Source organism: Athene noctua, chromosome 20 (genome assembly GCF_965140245.1).
Source record: "Athene noctua chromosome 20, bAthNoc1.hap1.1, whole genome shotgun sequence".
In the NCBI taxonomy this organism is placed as follows: domain Eukaryota; kingdom Metazoa; phylum Chordata; class Aves; order Strigiformes; family Strigidae; genus Athene; species Athene noctua.
This window is the reverse complement of record NC_134056.1, coordinates 9005623-9022328: the sequence shown is the minus strand read 5'-3', so window position 1 is coordinate 9022328 and position 16706 is coordinate 9005623. Positions and strand designations below refer to the sequence as shown.

Here is a 16706-nt window from a genome sequence, read left to right as displayed (position 1 = left end):
TGTACGCTGCTGCTGCCCCAGCTACACCGCAGGGATGCCATGAAGGACCCTGAGACACTGCAGGTGCTGACGCACCTCGGGGACCAGCTGGGATCCAGGGTGGGAGAAGGGGCTCGCGCTCCTGCGCTTGCCCCCAGCGGGGCTGAGCCCTGGGGCAGCTCGTACCGGTGAGAAGCTGGAGGTCGGGAAGGGGCTCTGAGAGGACGCCGCGGCACTGTTCCTCCACGGGCAGTGGGATCACCATGAGGCCGTCGGCCAGCTGGGGGAAGTCCTTGATGAAGTTATTCTCCCTGCAGAGAGAAAAAGACAACTGCAAAGCAACGATGCAGGCCATGGCCAGGCAGGGGGGCTGAGCTGCCCCGGCAGCACGGGGAGGGATGGCTCAGGAGGGCGAGGGACATCTCCCACGAGCAGGAGGCCTAACAGGGGATGGGGTTTGCAGCCCCCACCGCCAGCCACCCCGGCTGTGCAGCCCTCTGAGGCGATACTTAATGAGTTCCCCATGGACTGTGGCTGCGTTAGCTCTCCGGCAACACGGGGCTGCTCTCAGCCTGGGGACTCGGCCACTGGGTTTGGCCTGGATTTGCAAAGTATGTCCCTGGAGAGGGGTGAGACGGCAGCAAGGACAAAGGAATGGCTGCTACACCCCAAAACTTCCCCTTTCCACCGCATGCAGAATCTTCCCAGGACAGGACCATGACTAAGCATCAGACCAAGGCCCTCTGTGGCTCCCCACCCCAGTCAGAGCATCACCGCCGCAGCTTTGTGCCCAGATCCCTGGCTCTCCAAAAGGAGGAAAAGGTACATTTAAAGACAGACACCAAAAAAAAGTCAGTGTGTGCAGCTCACAGTGCGATTTTACCACACATGCGGGATCTTTTCTAACCTTGGCAGGTATAACATTGTATAATAGGCCCCTAATGAATTGTTTCTAGAACAACGATACCGGGGAAATTATTTGAAATGGTGAACAGACAGTTCTCTGGGAGACAAACCACCCCTAGCAAGTGAAATGCCTCACGCCTGCGCAAAGGAAACACGAGGGGGGATTTTAAATATTGATCTTAAAGCCAAAATATAGGCCAGGAGGCTCTACATCCTCTGGGTGCAGAGACAAAAGGGCAGCAGAGCAGAAAAAAAGGGAGGTTCCTGCAAAATCAGGTCAGCCCCAGGAGCTGGGGGGAGGCTCATGCCTGCCCCAGCTGCATTTTTCTTTTTTCCTTTAAACAGCTGCTGGTTTCACTCCCCTTCCTGATTTACCCCCCACAGCCTGTCCCTGGGGGGAATGCTCCATCACCCCATGATCATATTGCAAGTGGGGCCACCTTGGCCATCTCCAAGGGTCCCACTGCAGTGAGATGCCAAGCTGGTGGAGCACTTCCCTGGGCCCTCGCGCTGCTCCAGGGCTGGGATACGGCCAGTGCAACCTGCACCAGTGGTGAGCAGGAGGCTGTTGCCCTGTGCAAACAGCCTGGGGATGCTCCTGGCCCCAAGGCAGAATGGAGTTGCAGGTGGGGACACACGAGTGGGGCCAAGCACGGCTGTGCAAGGCAGCTCTGCCACCAGGCACCAGGCAGCAGCCTGCCTTCCTGCTGCACCCGTGTCTCAAAGCTGCCGGCACCTTATTGCATCTCAGGAGCTTCCCTCTAGGTACTGATGGAGAAAGTGGTTTATATGTCTGAGGGAAAAAGCCTCTCTCTCACACATATGCTCACAAATCTCCTATTGATCACGCAGAGTGCGGGATCCCCATGGCAGAACAGTGCTTTGCTGTTCTGAGCCCTTTGCTGTCTTAGAGATGCAAATAGGGAACTGCAATTACTGCTGGAGCCGGGGGCTGTGTGGGTGGTGGGAATCAGGGGCTGCAAAATTAGGTAAATCGGTAGGGAACACGGGAAGGAGCATGTCGGTGTCTCTGCTGCTCTGCCTCAGCAGAAAGGGAGAAAAGCATCGGGGCTACCAAATCCCAAAGCCCTGGAGAGGTGCGATGCTGCACTGTGGAAGCGGGATGCAGCTGTGCTGACCCCGCCTGCCACCCCAGAGCATGCGGACTGTCCCCTCCCCAACAGGCCAGCGGGGAGCACAAGGGACAGGTGGGTGACATCAGAGGCCTGCCCAGGTCCTCATCCACCTCTGAGAGGACCAGGAGGGGATGCCCAAGACAATGACACTGGCTTGGTGGCACCTTCCCAAGCCCTCTCCCATCACCTCACAGGAGGGGACAGACCTGTCAGTGCCAGAACAACTCAGTTGTGGGGGACAGAAACATGTGGCTTGGCAGACACCAGAAGACTGCGTTAACCCAGCACCCTGCACCTGAGCATGGGGCAGAGAAGATGTGAGGAAGCAGCCTCTCCTCCTCCCCCGACGTGAACTCCCCAGACCATCTCACCACAGGCACCCTTGCCACAAGCCTGCGGACCAGCTGTCCCTGGGCTTGAGCCCAGCTCATCTGGGTGCCAGGACAGCCCCTGGGGTGGTGGCCCAAGTGCGGGCAGCTAAGGAGGAGACACACGCTGGTGTGCGGGGAACCTGCATGCAGTGGCTGCTGCTCAGAGCTGACGCCTCTATGAAAAAGTATTTACTGAAAAGCCACGCTCTGCGGTGCTGCTTGCTGTAATGACATTTGCTTTAACTGCTCCGCAGTCAAAAGGTCGAGGAAAAACAAGGGGCAAGACTGAGTTGAGGCGTGGGCATACACACCAGTGCCTGCCCACAACATGCTCCCTTAATGGGAGGGAGCAGTAGTACAAGGCAAGACTCCAGGAGCACTTCGATGATGCATTTTTGCTACCAAACTCTTCCTGCACCCCTTCCCTTCCTCCTCCTCTCCATCCCCCTGCTCCCTGCCACCCCAAAGGGGGGATGAGCCAAGGCTGCGCAGGGGGAAGCTCTTGCTGGGTGCTGGGTCTGGGCACAGAACAGCCCCCCTGCAGAGTCCTGCCAGCCTGCACTGTGCTGAGTCCTCACTGCAGCTGTGGGTGCAGGAAGGCAAACTGGGAGGGCAAGATGAAGGGGAGCCCCAAACCCACTTGTGCCAGGCGGCTGGTGCGCGGGGTGGCGCAGAGGTCGCTGTGCCACGGAGCCGCAGCCGGCAGAGGGCTGCCGCTCCTCTTCCACCGCCCCTTATTAATAACCCTGCGGCTCGCAGCGCTGCTCGCCGTAGAGGCACAAAAAAGAGTTTCTGCCAGGCTTTTGTGCTCTCTGGAAGCTCTGATCAAAGCCGTCAGGCTCTGTGTGAGGGGCAGGGACACAGATGAGGGAGGGATGTGGCAGCATCTCGATGCATGTGCTGCCACACCTGTCTCCTCCACCCGGGGCACGGCTGAGCCGCTGGCACTTCCCCAGGGGTTCAACCTGGGCTCTTGCCAAGCGGCACAGTGGCACCTTCATGACCTCGTGGTTCCTACCAGCAGTGCAACCAGGTTTATTCTGATGGGAATAGCACCTGCTAGCCCCACAGCATCCTCCTCTGTCTCTTGTTCTGCCCCCCAGCATCTCCCCAGCCCTCACGGAACAGATGCCCCATACTCACAGGAGTAGTGAGCGTGCTGGTCTCTCCAGTGTGACACACACTGAATCTGCCCATCGACTCGCTGCACTCTCCTGGTGGGGCTCTGAACATCTCTTGGGGAATTTTACAAATACTGAGTCATTATACAAAGAAATACTGTTTCTCCCTCGCAGCTCTGGTCCCTCAGTAGCATCTGACCCTGAGTACGTCCCTGCCTTTGGAAGGAGCAGACTTCCAGATAAATGAGTCTCAGTGCTGGGAAAGGTCAAATGGCCAAAGGCTTTACTGAGCTCTTGTACTGGCAGGGTGGGCTGAGGAGGAAGGCAGTCACCTGGATTAAACTGAGTTCAAAATCTTGGCTTTGATGGACACTTCATGTAACCTTGGCCGAGTCATAAAATGCAACCGTTGCCTCAGGTGACACACTTAACACACAGCAACTCCTTCTGTCTCGGGGTACTAGTGGGGTAAAGGCAATTAGAGGCTGCTCAGGCACCAGGAGGGCTTAGGAAGCGAGAGCCTGCTGTGCCCGTGTTTTCCTGTCCTTCTGAAACTAGATAAACAAACTAGAGATGTTTTCAGGGAAAAAGAAATCTGACAAATAATACACCCAAGGTCATGCAATACAGCCATGGCGTGGTGCAGCATCAGGCTGCATTGCTGTGCTTCGCAGTCCTGCTATCATCTCACGCAGCTGATGGGAAGCCTTCAAAGAGGACCAGCATGCCACAGCATCCCTCAGCAACAGGGGGTTTTAGGGGGGGCAGGAGAGCCTGATGCAGGCACTGGGGAGCAGCCAGAGTGCTGTGGTCCTCCTGGATGGGGCCACAGCCACCAGGTCCTGGTCCATGGCATGACTCTGCTGAGTTCTGGGGCACCTTGTGCCTTTGCTGAGGTGCTGAAAGACAGGGCCAAGTTCATGGTGGGATCTTGGCCTGCAGTAGTGAAAGATCAGATGGAGACTCACATTCATTTCATCTTCCTATTAGCAAGAGCACTGGGTGAAGGAGTAGCTTCTTCTCCTCAGCTCAGCCAGCCATGGCTTCCTCCCTTGGCACTTTGCTCCCAAAGGACACAGCCTCAAGGCCAGATTCTGCCTGCCAACCCTTTCAGAGACCCTCCTTGCTCCTGTACAACTCCCATCATAAATCCAAGCATCAGCTGGCCTGGAGCTTCCTGCCTCCATCCGCCACTGACAGCAGATGCACAGCCGGCATCGCAGCAACCGGGCAAATACATTCATGAAGGGGCAAAAAAACCTGTAAAATGACCTCACAAGTGATTAGCTGATGCCCTGAAGTGTGAGATTTAATTACCCTTATCTGAGCTAGCACAGCTACAAATGTTAATCACATTATCATCTGGCGTACTTATGTTCAGCAAAGTGACTATGCGAGGCCTGCACTTTCTGCTGTGTGAGTCTGAGAGGATGCCTTCTCTGGCAAAAATAATTCATTGAACTTACTTCTTTCTGTCCCACAATGGCTTGGAGAGAACACAATGGATTTGAGGTTATTTAGTGCCAGATTTTGACCCTACTTTCCCTCAGAGAAGCTTTCCTGCTGGGGTGGCTGTAAGCTCACAAGAGCCCAGCCTGCATCTGACATGGGGACATTCAGAAATAGCTTCCTTTTAGCTTGTCGTCACCAAAAAAAAATTGATCTACAGTCACTGGGAGAACAGAAAAGAGGGTGTCCTGTTTCCAAAGCCACTTTGGAGAAGGTAATCACACCGTAAATCTCTCCCCACGTGTCTCCATGACCTCAGGCACTAGTGAATTATAAAGGCTTAATGCAAACCCTCTGAAGCAGCAGTTACTTACTCCAAATTTACTGGTCATTAATTTTAGTGAGGTCCCACTCCTGTATAACGAGGCAGGATTTAAAAGGAGACACCGGTCAGGTTTTGCCAGGCCCTGGAGCCCCCTCCAGCTCCCCCACTGTCAGCCCTAAACACCATTTGCAACGATGTGTGGCCAGACCAGGCTGCGGGGAGAAAGGAGAGCACCAACCCAGAGCTGCCTGTGCCCCCCTGAATCTCCCTGGGGTGGCCACAGCCATCACCTCCATCAGCCCTAATGCTGTGGATAAGCCCTGTCTCCACACTGCCCATCCCTCCCTGCCACGTCCCCAGCGTGCCCCCCTTCAGCACCAGCAATAAACAGCCCGACAATATTCAACAGCTGCCTTACCCCCTCAGTTCAGGGAGAATTAGCATTTAAATTAAGGTGTTTTGGGGAGGTAAATCATGCCAGTGCTGGGCTGTGGACAAGCACGGTGTTCCTCAGAGCCAGCGGGATGTTCTACAAGCAGTGCTCAGCACCATCCCCCTCCACGTACCCTCGGAAAGAGCCCCCAGACCTGCCCCCAAACCCTCTGTGGGGCTGGGGGTGACCAGGACCCCCATCCTGTGCCCCCACTCCCTCTCTCCCATGGGGCTGGGGCTGTGCAGCAGCAAAGTCACCTGCTCTGTAATGGGGAGGCATTGAAAAAGGCTCAGCCAGTGCCAGCGAAACACTGTGAGCTCCATCTCCACGGCTCTTTCATCCTGGCACTGGAATACTAATTGTAAAGCTGTGCCAGCACTGCTGCGAGAAGCCCTCAGTGGCACTATCGGGGCTCCTCTTCCCTCGTCATACCCAATTTGGAGACACCAAAGCGTGGGAGGGGACAGCGAGAGCCACAGGACCAGGCAAAGGGTGGTGGCTGTCACCAGTGACCACGGCTGGGAGCAGGAGCTGCAAACCCCACTAGTGCCTGTGCCACCAGCATGTGGTGCTGTGCAGGGACCCCAGCCATGGCACCATGATGGTGACAGTCAGCTAATGACATCCGGGCATGGAACTTTAAGGCCTGGGACAGCAGTGACAGCTGGACAGAAGGATGTGGGTGGTGGGAACAGCGTTGGTCCCCAGCAGAGGCAGGGAAGGGGACTCCTTCCCACTGAATAGTTTATTCACCATAAACCAGGAACTGAGTTGATCCAAAGCTATTTGTCAACTCTGCTTGAACCTGTTGCAGAACCTGAGCAGAGATTTTTTTTGGTTGTTGTTTCTTTTAAGTACAAAATAGACAGAGAAAGATGAATAGTTGCCACCACAGTGCTGCCGCCACCTCCATGGCTCCCAGGGGGCTTTCTGCATCTCCCCAGTAGCTAAAGGCAAGTCTCAGCAGAGACTGTCACTGTCTTCCCATTCTCCGTTAGCATACCAGAACATCAAACTCATTTCACGGTAATCCAAAGCATGCCGCTGCTGGGGTTTTAGTTCAGCTGTTGAACTGATAACTTGACTCTCAGTGCTGCTCATGCCTGAGCCTGGGTCAGCAGCAGGACCCTCCCTCGGGCGCCCTGGGAGTTGCATGTCCATCAGCACCATGCTACTCCAACGCTGGACCATTCCAACCTGATTTTTCCACAGATAATCTCCAAATATCCCCCAAACACTAAAGCCCTCCTCTGGTCCGCACAGCCCCAGCGACACCACTGAGCACTCAGGGAAACCCAGCCAGCGGTGCCCACCCCTGTGGCTGAAAACCACCACGGAGAAAAAGTGCATCTTCTCCTGAAGCCATTTCTAAAGGAAACACACAGGAATCTGCTTTGAGATGGGGCGATGGAGAAGCTGCAAGCAATAGGAGCAGAGATCTCCCTCCTGCACCCTGGTGAGCGCTGGAGCAGGCAGACAGTGGGGCGACGTGCTGCTGGAGGAGGTCTAGGACTGGCACATGGCTTGGCCAGCAAAAGCAACGCAGCTCAGGTGGAGTGCCTGTGGCCATGTGGAGGAACCCCAAGAGACTCCCCAGCCTCTCCAGCTGCTGGATCTTGAGATGCCGGGTCCGGGAGACATCTTCAGTGCCCGTTTATCACCTTTTATTATCCTCCCCGTCCTGCTTCCTATTATACAGCTATTTATTTATTCCAGTAAAGCATGTCTCCTGTGGGTGAAATCCTGCGGTAGGCTGTGGATCTTTCTTCCTCTGGAGTGCCTGTTGGGAACAGGCTGAAACGGAGTGCCGAGTAAAAACAAATTTGGAAAGTTACGGTTCCCACAGCAACGCCTGGCGCCTGTGCAGCAGGCAGCACGCAGGCACGCAAAGCTGGATTTATGCCTTAATTACAGAGTCAGGGCTGCAAGAGGAATCCCATGCCAAGCTCTAGTTTTCAGCTCCTTACAGAACTTTGCAAATATACATATTATTCCCTTTGGGATTGAAATTTCGCATGCTTAACCTAAGCTTAAACATGATTTTCTGCGAGAAGTTTTAAGAAGAGTCAAAACCCCCTATGTTTGGGTTAGAGAGTGAAGGAAAAAATAAGCTGTCATGCCCGTGGCTGGAGGAAGGGAAAAGAGTGGCAACCTGTCTCTTGTTTGCCTGTAACTCTGGCACAAGTTGCTCCTGGAAGCCCAAACTGGCAGAGTGAATCCCCTGGGAGGGCAGCGTGTACGAGCTCGGAGACACGATCTGGAGCAGAAGCTGCCATCATTAATGCTCGAACCCAGGTAAGATCTCCTAGCTGTGTCAGGACCACAGCCCAGAATACTCCACCAACAGTCTGTTCCCTCTGATGGAGCAGGCTCCAAGCTCTTTCCATTTACTGCTGGAGACCTCCTTGTTTGATGGACTGTTTGCTTGGAGAAGCAGCAAGGAAGCTGATGAAATACAACCCAGCATATGCCTGACCCAGCACTTTGCATCTTCAAGTTGCTACCTCCTTACTACTGTCCTGGTCAAGTCATGTCACTTAGGTGCACCATCACCCAGAACAAGCCCTTCCACACATGCCTCTCTGCTCCTCTCCTCCTTCTGCAGGGGCAAAGCAAACAAGCAAGTAGCCAAAACCTCTCTCCCTGTGTGGCTCTGTGTTAAGGGTTTGGCTGATCTCACCAGCCAGATAAGCAGTGGTTCTACCACTGCCCACATCTGGCTGGGTTTGGGCCTCAGCAGCCTTGTCCTGATCCTGCAAGCCAGTGACAGGGCCAGGAAGACACATCTGAGCCATGTGCCACCCCTCTCTGACTGGAAGGTCTGGGAAATGCCCAAAAGCTGATGTGGCTGGTGAGAAATCTGCCTGTTTGCAAAGGGCTGGCGCTGCTCAGTGTCTGCCAGGAGGATCCGTGTTTTCCTCCATGTTTCTGCTCTTCAAGGTGTCTCCCTCCATTAGCTTCACCATTGCTGACAGCCAAAGGCTCTGACCTTGTCGGCTTCCATAAGCTCAGCAACTTTCAGCTTTTTAACGATCTGGATGGAGAAGAAGACAGACAGACCTCCTAGAGCAGCTCAGGGAGCTTCTGCCCACCAGGGCACTCCTGTGCCATCCACCACTGTGAGATGATCTGGGGATGGTTTCTCTACATGATGGTTTTTCTATGCCTGAGCGACCCAGAGCTGGGCTGGCACCTCCTCTGAATGATTATTTCAGTGATGAGCTGAGCCAAGGCTGCGGGTCCTCTTGTGCAGGTTGTTTGGGTGTTGTTTGCAATCATTTCCCGAGCATTGCTCAAGCAGCTCCGTGCCTGGCACTTTCATTATTATTATTTCTAACAAGACAACAAATGCAAAACTCCCACTGACTTCACAGGAGCCAGGACTACATGCTGGGACTCCCCAAGGAACTGGCACGAAGCTGGTGCCTGACTTACATCCAGTTCCTACAGGATTTGGGCATGGCAACCTGAAGCCAGTGCCCTCCCCACACACCAGCAGCCCCTTGGACCAGCAGCTCTTCCAGGGAAACTCACATCCCAGCCAAAACACCCTGGGAAGCACAAGTGTTGGCCTTTAAATAATATTTGACTTTCCAATGTAAATGCAGACCCAGCTCTCTGCTCAGCACACACATACATTCTCTTTAACAATTTGGGATCTCGGGCATTTTTTTTTCTCTCCTAAGCTTCATCGTTAACCTTTAAGATGGAGATAAGGCGTAAGAGTTTGGAAAGGAATCAGGAGGGACCTTGGAAATGAGCCAGGAGCAGTGTTAATACTGGGCTGCACATCATATCTCTTCGGTTCTTCTTTCCCCCCAGGGTGATTCGGACTGCTCTTGACTACCACCATGGTATTACAAACTCTAATGAGGTTTGGAAAATAAGAAACCCACTGCGGCGTAGGAGAAACTAATAGAAATTGTTTTGTCTTCTCTCTATTAGTCATTAGAAGCAAAGGAAAAACAGCCACAGGCAGTGGCAGGGCTGCAATATCACCACACATTTCATATGCTGGCACTCCGACAAAGTCATTTCAACGCAGATAATGCTCCCACTTCCCCCTTGCACAAGGCCTGGTGCACGCCAGTGTGGGCTCCAGCTGCACCCACATCCCTGCGCCAGGCTCGACCAAGCCCAGGGTGAGCCCAGTGGTGCCCAGTGCCCGCCCAAGGATGCTTGGCCAGCCCACGGCTCTGCCCAGCGGCAAACCTGCCAGCATGGACCATTGCAGCCACTCTGCAGCAAGCTGCTATGCAGAGCCCCGTGTCCCCCAGGGGCCAGGGACAGGCAGGGAAGGTGAAGGCAGCACTCAGGCATGGCAGAGCTGGGGACTCATCCGTAAGCAGCAGCTCCCCAGTGCTGTCAGGCAGCCAGAGCATATGGTGAATTAGCTGGGATTTGCGACCGCATCTGCAAAGTCATGTTTCTGTGTGTGAAGTTAATTAAGGAAGCCACCAAACGATGCGTGAGGCGAGCCGGGGCAGGGTGACGGCACCTGCAGCGAGCTCAGCCCTTGCCATCCTCCCAGGGAAAGGTGGGTGCTGAGAGCCAGCCCCCACTCTGGCGCTCAGTGAGGTGCCTTGGAGCACTTTCCAGTTTGCTTCCTCCTTCCCAGCTCTGAGGGCCATCGCACCCAGGCTGCACAGCTGCCTGGTGACAAGTGGCAGTGCCATCACACCTTGCAGATGTTTGCCTGCTGCCTGCAGGTACGGGCACAGCTGGCGAGTGGCACCATCCCCCGGAAAGCTGGGGCACGGGCACACAGGCTTCTCTGCCTGCACCAGGCTTCTTTGGGCCATGGCAGGAGAAATTAACTGGCCCTGAGATTTCATCTCAAGAAAATTGTTATTGAAGGCAACAACCCATGGGAGATGACTCCTTGCCCAGCTGCAATCTGGGCAGGGCAAGTGCACAATGGCAAGGGAGCATCGCTGGGGGACGAGGAGGAGGACGAGTGATGCTGGGTCAGTCCCCACCACCTGGTCCTGCATTCCTCTGCACTGAGCCATGGCTGAGCATCCAAGCCAGGTCACACTGCCCAGGAACTGGATACGGTGGAAGATTTAGGAGATCTCCTGCATTATCCCATGTGCATTCCGGGTAGGATGCAGCAGGGGATGGGAGCGCTCCCAGCATAGCTTGTCCACCACCTTTGGTGCACAATGGGTTCAGCTGATGGGGCCCAAACCCAGCACTTGCCTTCAGGTTTACAGTCACAGAATCACAGAATCATTCAGGTTGGAAAAGACCCTTGGGATCATTGAGTCCAACCATCAGCCATGCTCTACAAAGTTCCTTTCTACCCCACATCCCCCAACATCTTATCTAAACGACCCTTAAACACACCCGGGGATGGGGACTCCACCCCCTCCCTGGGCAGCCTATTCCACTCTCTGACCACTATTTCTGTGAAAATTTTTTCCTAATGTCCAGTCTGAACCTCCCCTGTTGGAGTTTAAAGCCATTCCCTCTTGTTCTATCTCTAATCGCCTGTGACAAGAGTCATGAGTTACAGGACCGACGCATGAAGAAGGGCAAATCCTCCATCTCTGGAGAGATCACTCAGGACAGGAAAGAGCAAGACAAGATTTTCTGCTGCGCTGAGGACTGCATCGAAGCCCTGCTGCTAACTCGGAAGCAGGTATGGCTCGACAGCTGGCATATCTGTGGAGCGCTCAGATATCCCCATGCCGGCGCCTGCTCATGACTGCATTGCCTGGAGCAAGGATTCGCATTGCTAAGTCAATGTCAGGCTGATTTAGTCCTTGGATGGGGAATCTCCATCGACCAGTGCTGGCACTAGTGAGGAAGAGCAGTGATGGGCTGGTAAGTGTCAGCCTTGTCCCTGGAGGTGCTGCTGGAGCATGCTAATGGTGACCACCAAAGAAGTGCTCACAGCATGATAAAAAAACCCCCTGCTATCATGGCTTAAAGTTGGGTGATTACAATTTACTGCCTCAGACCCTCCCACCTCACTCTCTTCTTTCTTTTCAGCTGAACATAACCCTTATTTTCACGTGTCCCTAGAGGGTGCTGAGTCCCTACGTCCCAGAAGCGGCTGCATCCCATGTCAGGTGAGGAAGGAAGGAGAAGCAATTCCTCTCTGCAAGCCTGCATACCACTGCAAGGCTGTAAAGCCAATAAGGACCCCCTGGGATGAACGGCACTCTATAAATCTGAGCTGTTATTATTCTAAAACCAATCTCCACCGCATCTCTTAATAATGCAGATTAACTACGCAATAACACCAGCTATAATTAGTATCATAAAAGTCAGAGACGGGAAAGGCCAGGAGGTCAGTGAGTCCATCCCGCAGACTGCTCCCCACAGCACGGGGCAAGGGGGAACTTCCTGGGTGCCCTGGGAGCTCGGAAAAGCGAAGGCAGGCCTGGCAGTACCAGGCACCACAAAGGGAGCAGTGACAAGGAGGGGATGGCACACAAATCACCACACCTCTGCCAAACCCAGGAGGGGCAGAGCCCTGCTCTCGTTCTGTAAGTGCCTGATGGCAACCTCTGGTCCCTCCTCTCCTGTGTGGGTCCATGTCCCCTCTCTTAAACCTTTACCCTTTCCTCATGCTCAGGATTAAAGACAAGGGTGTCACCATCTTTTCACAGGGTGGACCCTGAAGAGCTCACTGAGCCCCCTGACAGCTGCGTGGGGGGATGTGGGTGTCCCCTGTGGGCCACAGGCTGATGGCAGCATGGGAGGCTCCTTGCAGGAGGAGCCTGCATCCCAGACCAGCTCCTCTAGGGATGAGCATCCCTTGGAATCTTCACCTCCCATCCCACAAGAAGCTGTCAGCCCCAGGGCTTGGAGTCACGACCATCCCATGTCCACACACACCTGATTTGCCCAGCAGCATTCCTGGACGGGGATCCCATTGCCTGCTCCCATCCTGCCCAGGGACCAGACTCCTCCTCGCTGGTTGACCAACCCAACTAACATGCAGCCCACGCCCAACGCCCGCTGCCTTCCTCCACCTCCCACTCCCAGAAACCCCATCATCCTCCTTGCTCCCGGCACTTCTCCCCCGGCACCCCGCTGGCACGGCAGCACTGGCGGTGGGGAGGACAGGAGGGAGGGCTCCCTGCCTGGGTGCAGCACTGCTCTGCCCAATTAGCGCTGCTGGGTGACAGGCTCTGTTTGCGCTGTGTGATTAGCTGTGGAAATGCAAATCTGAACTTCCTCCGCCGCAGCAGCTAACAAGATAATGAATATTTTCATCAGCTGCAGAGAATACAAACATCTGCGCAGACACAAACGCGCTGCCAGGGCCCGGGGGGAGTGGGGAGCCAGAGGCCTGGGGTGGGGGAGCAGGTCCCCAGCACCCCTCGCTGTGGGGGCAGCAGCTCTTCTGCTGGAGGAAAGGAAAGCTGTGCCACTGCTGGCTGGTCCCTGAGCCCAGCAAAAGCCTGTGGGCGACTCTCCATCATCTTCAGTGGGTGCTGGTACCATCTCCAGCAGCAGTGTCTCTGCTCTAGACTGCACCTGCATCTGCAGAGTGGGTTTGGGGTGTGTACCCATGGTACCCACATCTCCCAGGGCCCTGTGCCAGCTCTGCCCCCTCGCTGCCCATCTCTGGAGCCCGAGCTACCCTTTGAAACATCAACTCACCAATCTGCATGGCTGCAAAGACTGATTTTGGAGCACAGACCGAGGTGAAAGCTGCTTGGCTTTTCCTTAGCCTCGTAACAGTGGTGTGTTTGGTCGCACTTTTTAACACCCACCTATTTCTTTGTAGCAGCACATCTTCAGACACTGCCTGGCAGTGCTGGAGGGGCTGGGGAAGGAGAGCAAGCCCCAAGTCATGTTTGTTCAGTTGGTTTTGGGCTCCGGTTCTGGCAGCAGCTTCCACCCTGGCCATCCCTCCAACTCCCCAGAGCTCAGGCACATGCTGGAGCGATGGGGTTCTCGTACACAATGGTCAAACAGCAGAGATCAACCCCGTGAGAGGTTATCCTGCTGCCTGCACAGACTGGAATGAAACGGGGCAGCTCAGGGGCACAGCCAAAGCAGGGATGGGGCAGGAGGAGCAGGAGGCGGCTGCGGTGGCTGTGCCCACGCTCACCGAGGATGTGCTGGCCCACTCCTTAAATCCTACCCACACCAGGCACAAAACGAGTCTGAAAACCTTTAGTACATAAAATACCTCTATTACTAACATCTTAATCAGTGTATTTTTAAAAAAATTCTTCCACCCTGGACCCCTACATTGTCTTTATGGTATTACTGGCCCTAGACTTGGTTTTGTTTTGCTACAAGAATAAAAAACTGCTACCAATCCAGTTAGAAGCATGTGGCTGCAGACTGTCGGAAATACCAGCTCAAAGCCGCACAATCTGTTCTCCCTCTCGGTCGGATGCTAACTTTGAAACGGAGCAGGGCTGATGCATACAGGATGCAACAGTAACCTAACTGACGGGGTGCTGTGCTAATTGCATTAGTCATTTATAGACTGGATTGATAAAATGTCAATGTTTAGCCTGGCCAGTGAAGATGCGCTCAAAATACATGGCGTATGTCTATGTTCAACCTGTTGTGGGCTTTGAAAAGGGCTGGATGAACTCAAGAAAGCAGCCAGGATGTTGAGAGGTGGAAAAGAATGGGACTGAGGAAAAACGGCCCAGATGGGGGCCCTCTGGGGGCTGCAAAGCCACTGCGTCTGGCATGGCCGTAAGTGGGCACCGGGCATCTCTGCTCTGCTGGCAGCATCCCCGGTGGGGAGCAGGCAGCGATCCTGCACAGCACAGATGAGAGCAGGGCAGAGCACGGCGCATCGAATCTCACAACAGCTCCAGAGCTGCTAAACTGCTCATAACCCCCTCACCTGCTACTGAGGACCAAGGCCTGAGGCATTAGCCTGGCTTGGAAAGACATCATTGCTTCCAACTAGTATGTCTGAGGCTTCAGAATTGTGAACAGGTAATAGAATTGCAGCAACAAATAATAAAAAGAGGAATGAAATGGAAGGCAGCCACTGGAAAAGAGATCCATCCGTTATCCCGGCCTGAAGGGTAATAGGTAAACAAGGCGTTGGGGTACTGGCTGGCGCCGAGCTCACCGGCACAGGAATAATAAACAGCGCAATTATAACTTCTGTGCTTGGAGGTTTCGAAGAGAGGGAAAAAAATATGAAAAAATCAATAGCGTTAATTTAACTAGTTACAGATGTTACATTTGTGATGCTGTGGGCAGGCAGGACATCCTCACCGGGGCTGGAGTGACACCAGTGAAGCCCCCCGCAGCCTCCCGCACCCAGGTGCGATGCTGCCCCCGGCTGAGCACCCATTCCGGCCCCGGGCAGCACCCACAGCTATGGGGGCACCGGGTGCAGCTTGCATGAGGTCTCCCCCAGTGCAGGAGGAAGAGATGGGGTGGGGCTGTTTCCCAAAGCAGCCCCCCGGCAGGGATGGCACCGAGCTGTCAGCACGCCCCGCCGTTGCCGCAACAGTTTATTAAGGGCTGAGAAGCAGCAAGGGGAAGGAGTGACAGATTTAAAATTAACTTGCCAAACTCCCCATCAATATTATGACAATTCCCTGCATCAGTTCAGCGACCCAGCGCGCTGCCTGACAGCATTAACGTAGCTGTGTGGAGGCAGAGCCAGCTGCTGGGCTGGCAGTGCTCAGGGCGAGCGGGTGCCTGTCCCTGCCCATGGCACCCCAGTCACCTCGGTGCTGTGCTCAGCAGTACTGGCCAGCACTCAGAACCACCTCCAATCCAACCTTTCCTTTTCCCAAGGCTGTAAAGAGATAGCAACCCTGTTTCAGAGGTGGGGGTGTGAGGAACAGCATCCTCTGAGGAGCAATTTGCAGAGGGAAGGGTGCTTCCAATTTGCAGGAAGGTGCTTGGCACAGCACGGCAGCCCTGCATCCTCCAGAGCTCTTCTCCCTGGTTAGGGAGAGGGGAACACAGTGCTCAGCAGGTTTTTTTGCAGGGAGGGCTGACACAAATCCTCTCCCCACTCCAGCCACCAAAGCATTTTGGCTGTTTACCTGCCCCCAACACCCAGAAACATGCCAGACTCTCTGCATCTCTGCTGGGGGGGGTGGGAATCAAACAGGGGCTGTGTGGGTGAGCGAGGTGCTCCCCGTGTCCTGGGACTACACCAAGCCAGAGTAAGAATCAGGACAAGAGGCAGAGCTGGAGGTAGGGATGGGAAGGGATCCTGGGTAGGGCAGATGGCTGCTCCCCGGGGAGCGCTCTGCCGTGCATTGCTCTGACATCCCGTTTGCCATGCAGTAATAATCCAGTGAGTAAAGCTGGCTCATCGGGTAGTAATTTGAGTTTTCTCCATATTAATGGCATAAAAGCAACAGTCTAAAGCTGCAAACAGCTCTTAAACAAAAACCTCTATTCCCCTGTGGCAAAGAGATGGCACAAAACAGATAAGGAACTAAGAAACAACCCATTTGGAAAATAATCCCCAGGTGATTTGGGGATGGCATGGAGTTTGGGCTCTGCCCCATCGTGAGGCAATGGGGGTAAAATCGCTCTAATCTAGTCTTTAGCGAGCTGGATCCACCGCTGAGCCTCCTGGCTAGACTGAGAGGTGTGACTGGAATAAATCAGCTCCAATCCCATCCATTTATTAACACTGCACAGCATTTTGCCAAAGGGAAGAACCTTTTCGTTAAAAAATAGAGGGATGCCCAGAAGAAAGCAGCTCTGAATGTACTTTCAGCTCAACGGTGGAAGGAGCAACAGGGATTTCTGGTGTGTGATGAAAGATCCCTCCTCTGCCCCTCACCCAAAGCACCCGTGAGGGACCGCACAGGAGAAGCATCACCAGAGGAGTGCTTTGATTTAAATCCCTGCAATAAAACAGCAGCAGCAGTAATGACGTGGTGCACTCCTCCAAGCTTGCCCAACAGGTCATTCGAGCACCCCAACCACCACAGCGATAAGTAGCTGTTATTAAGCCACCTCAGTACAGAAAAAGCTGTCCACAGAGCTTCTAACTCATGGAGGCTCAAGCTG

General features: G+C 54.3%; 1 protein-coding gene across 5 annotated transcripts in view; it reads right to left on the bottom strand.

Moving 5' to 3' along the window:
• ASTN2 (astrotactin 2) overlaps positions 1-16706 on the bottom strand; it is a 360934-nt gene that overhangs the window by 131074 nt on the left and 213154 nt on the right. For all 5 annotated transcript variants that reach the window (XM_074924050.1, XM_074924051.1, XM_074924049.1 and 2 more), the window contains one exon: positions 166-290. In XM_074924050.1, the coding sequence (XP_074780151.1) occupies positions 166-290 (125 nt within the window). The remainder of the gene's footprint in view (positions 1-165; positions 291-16706) is intronic.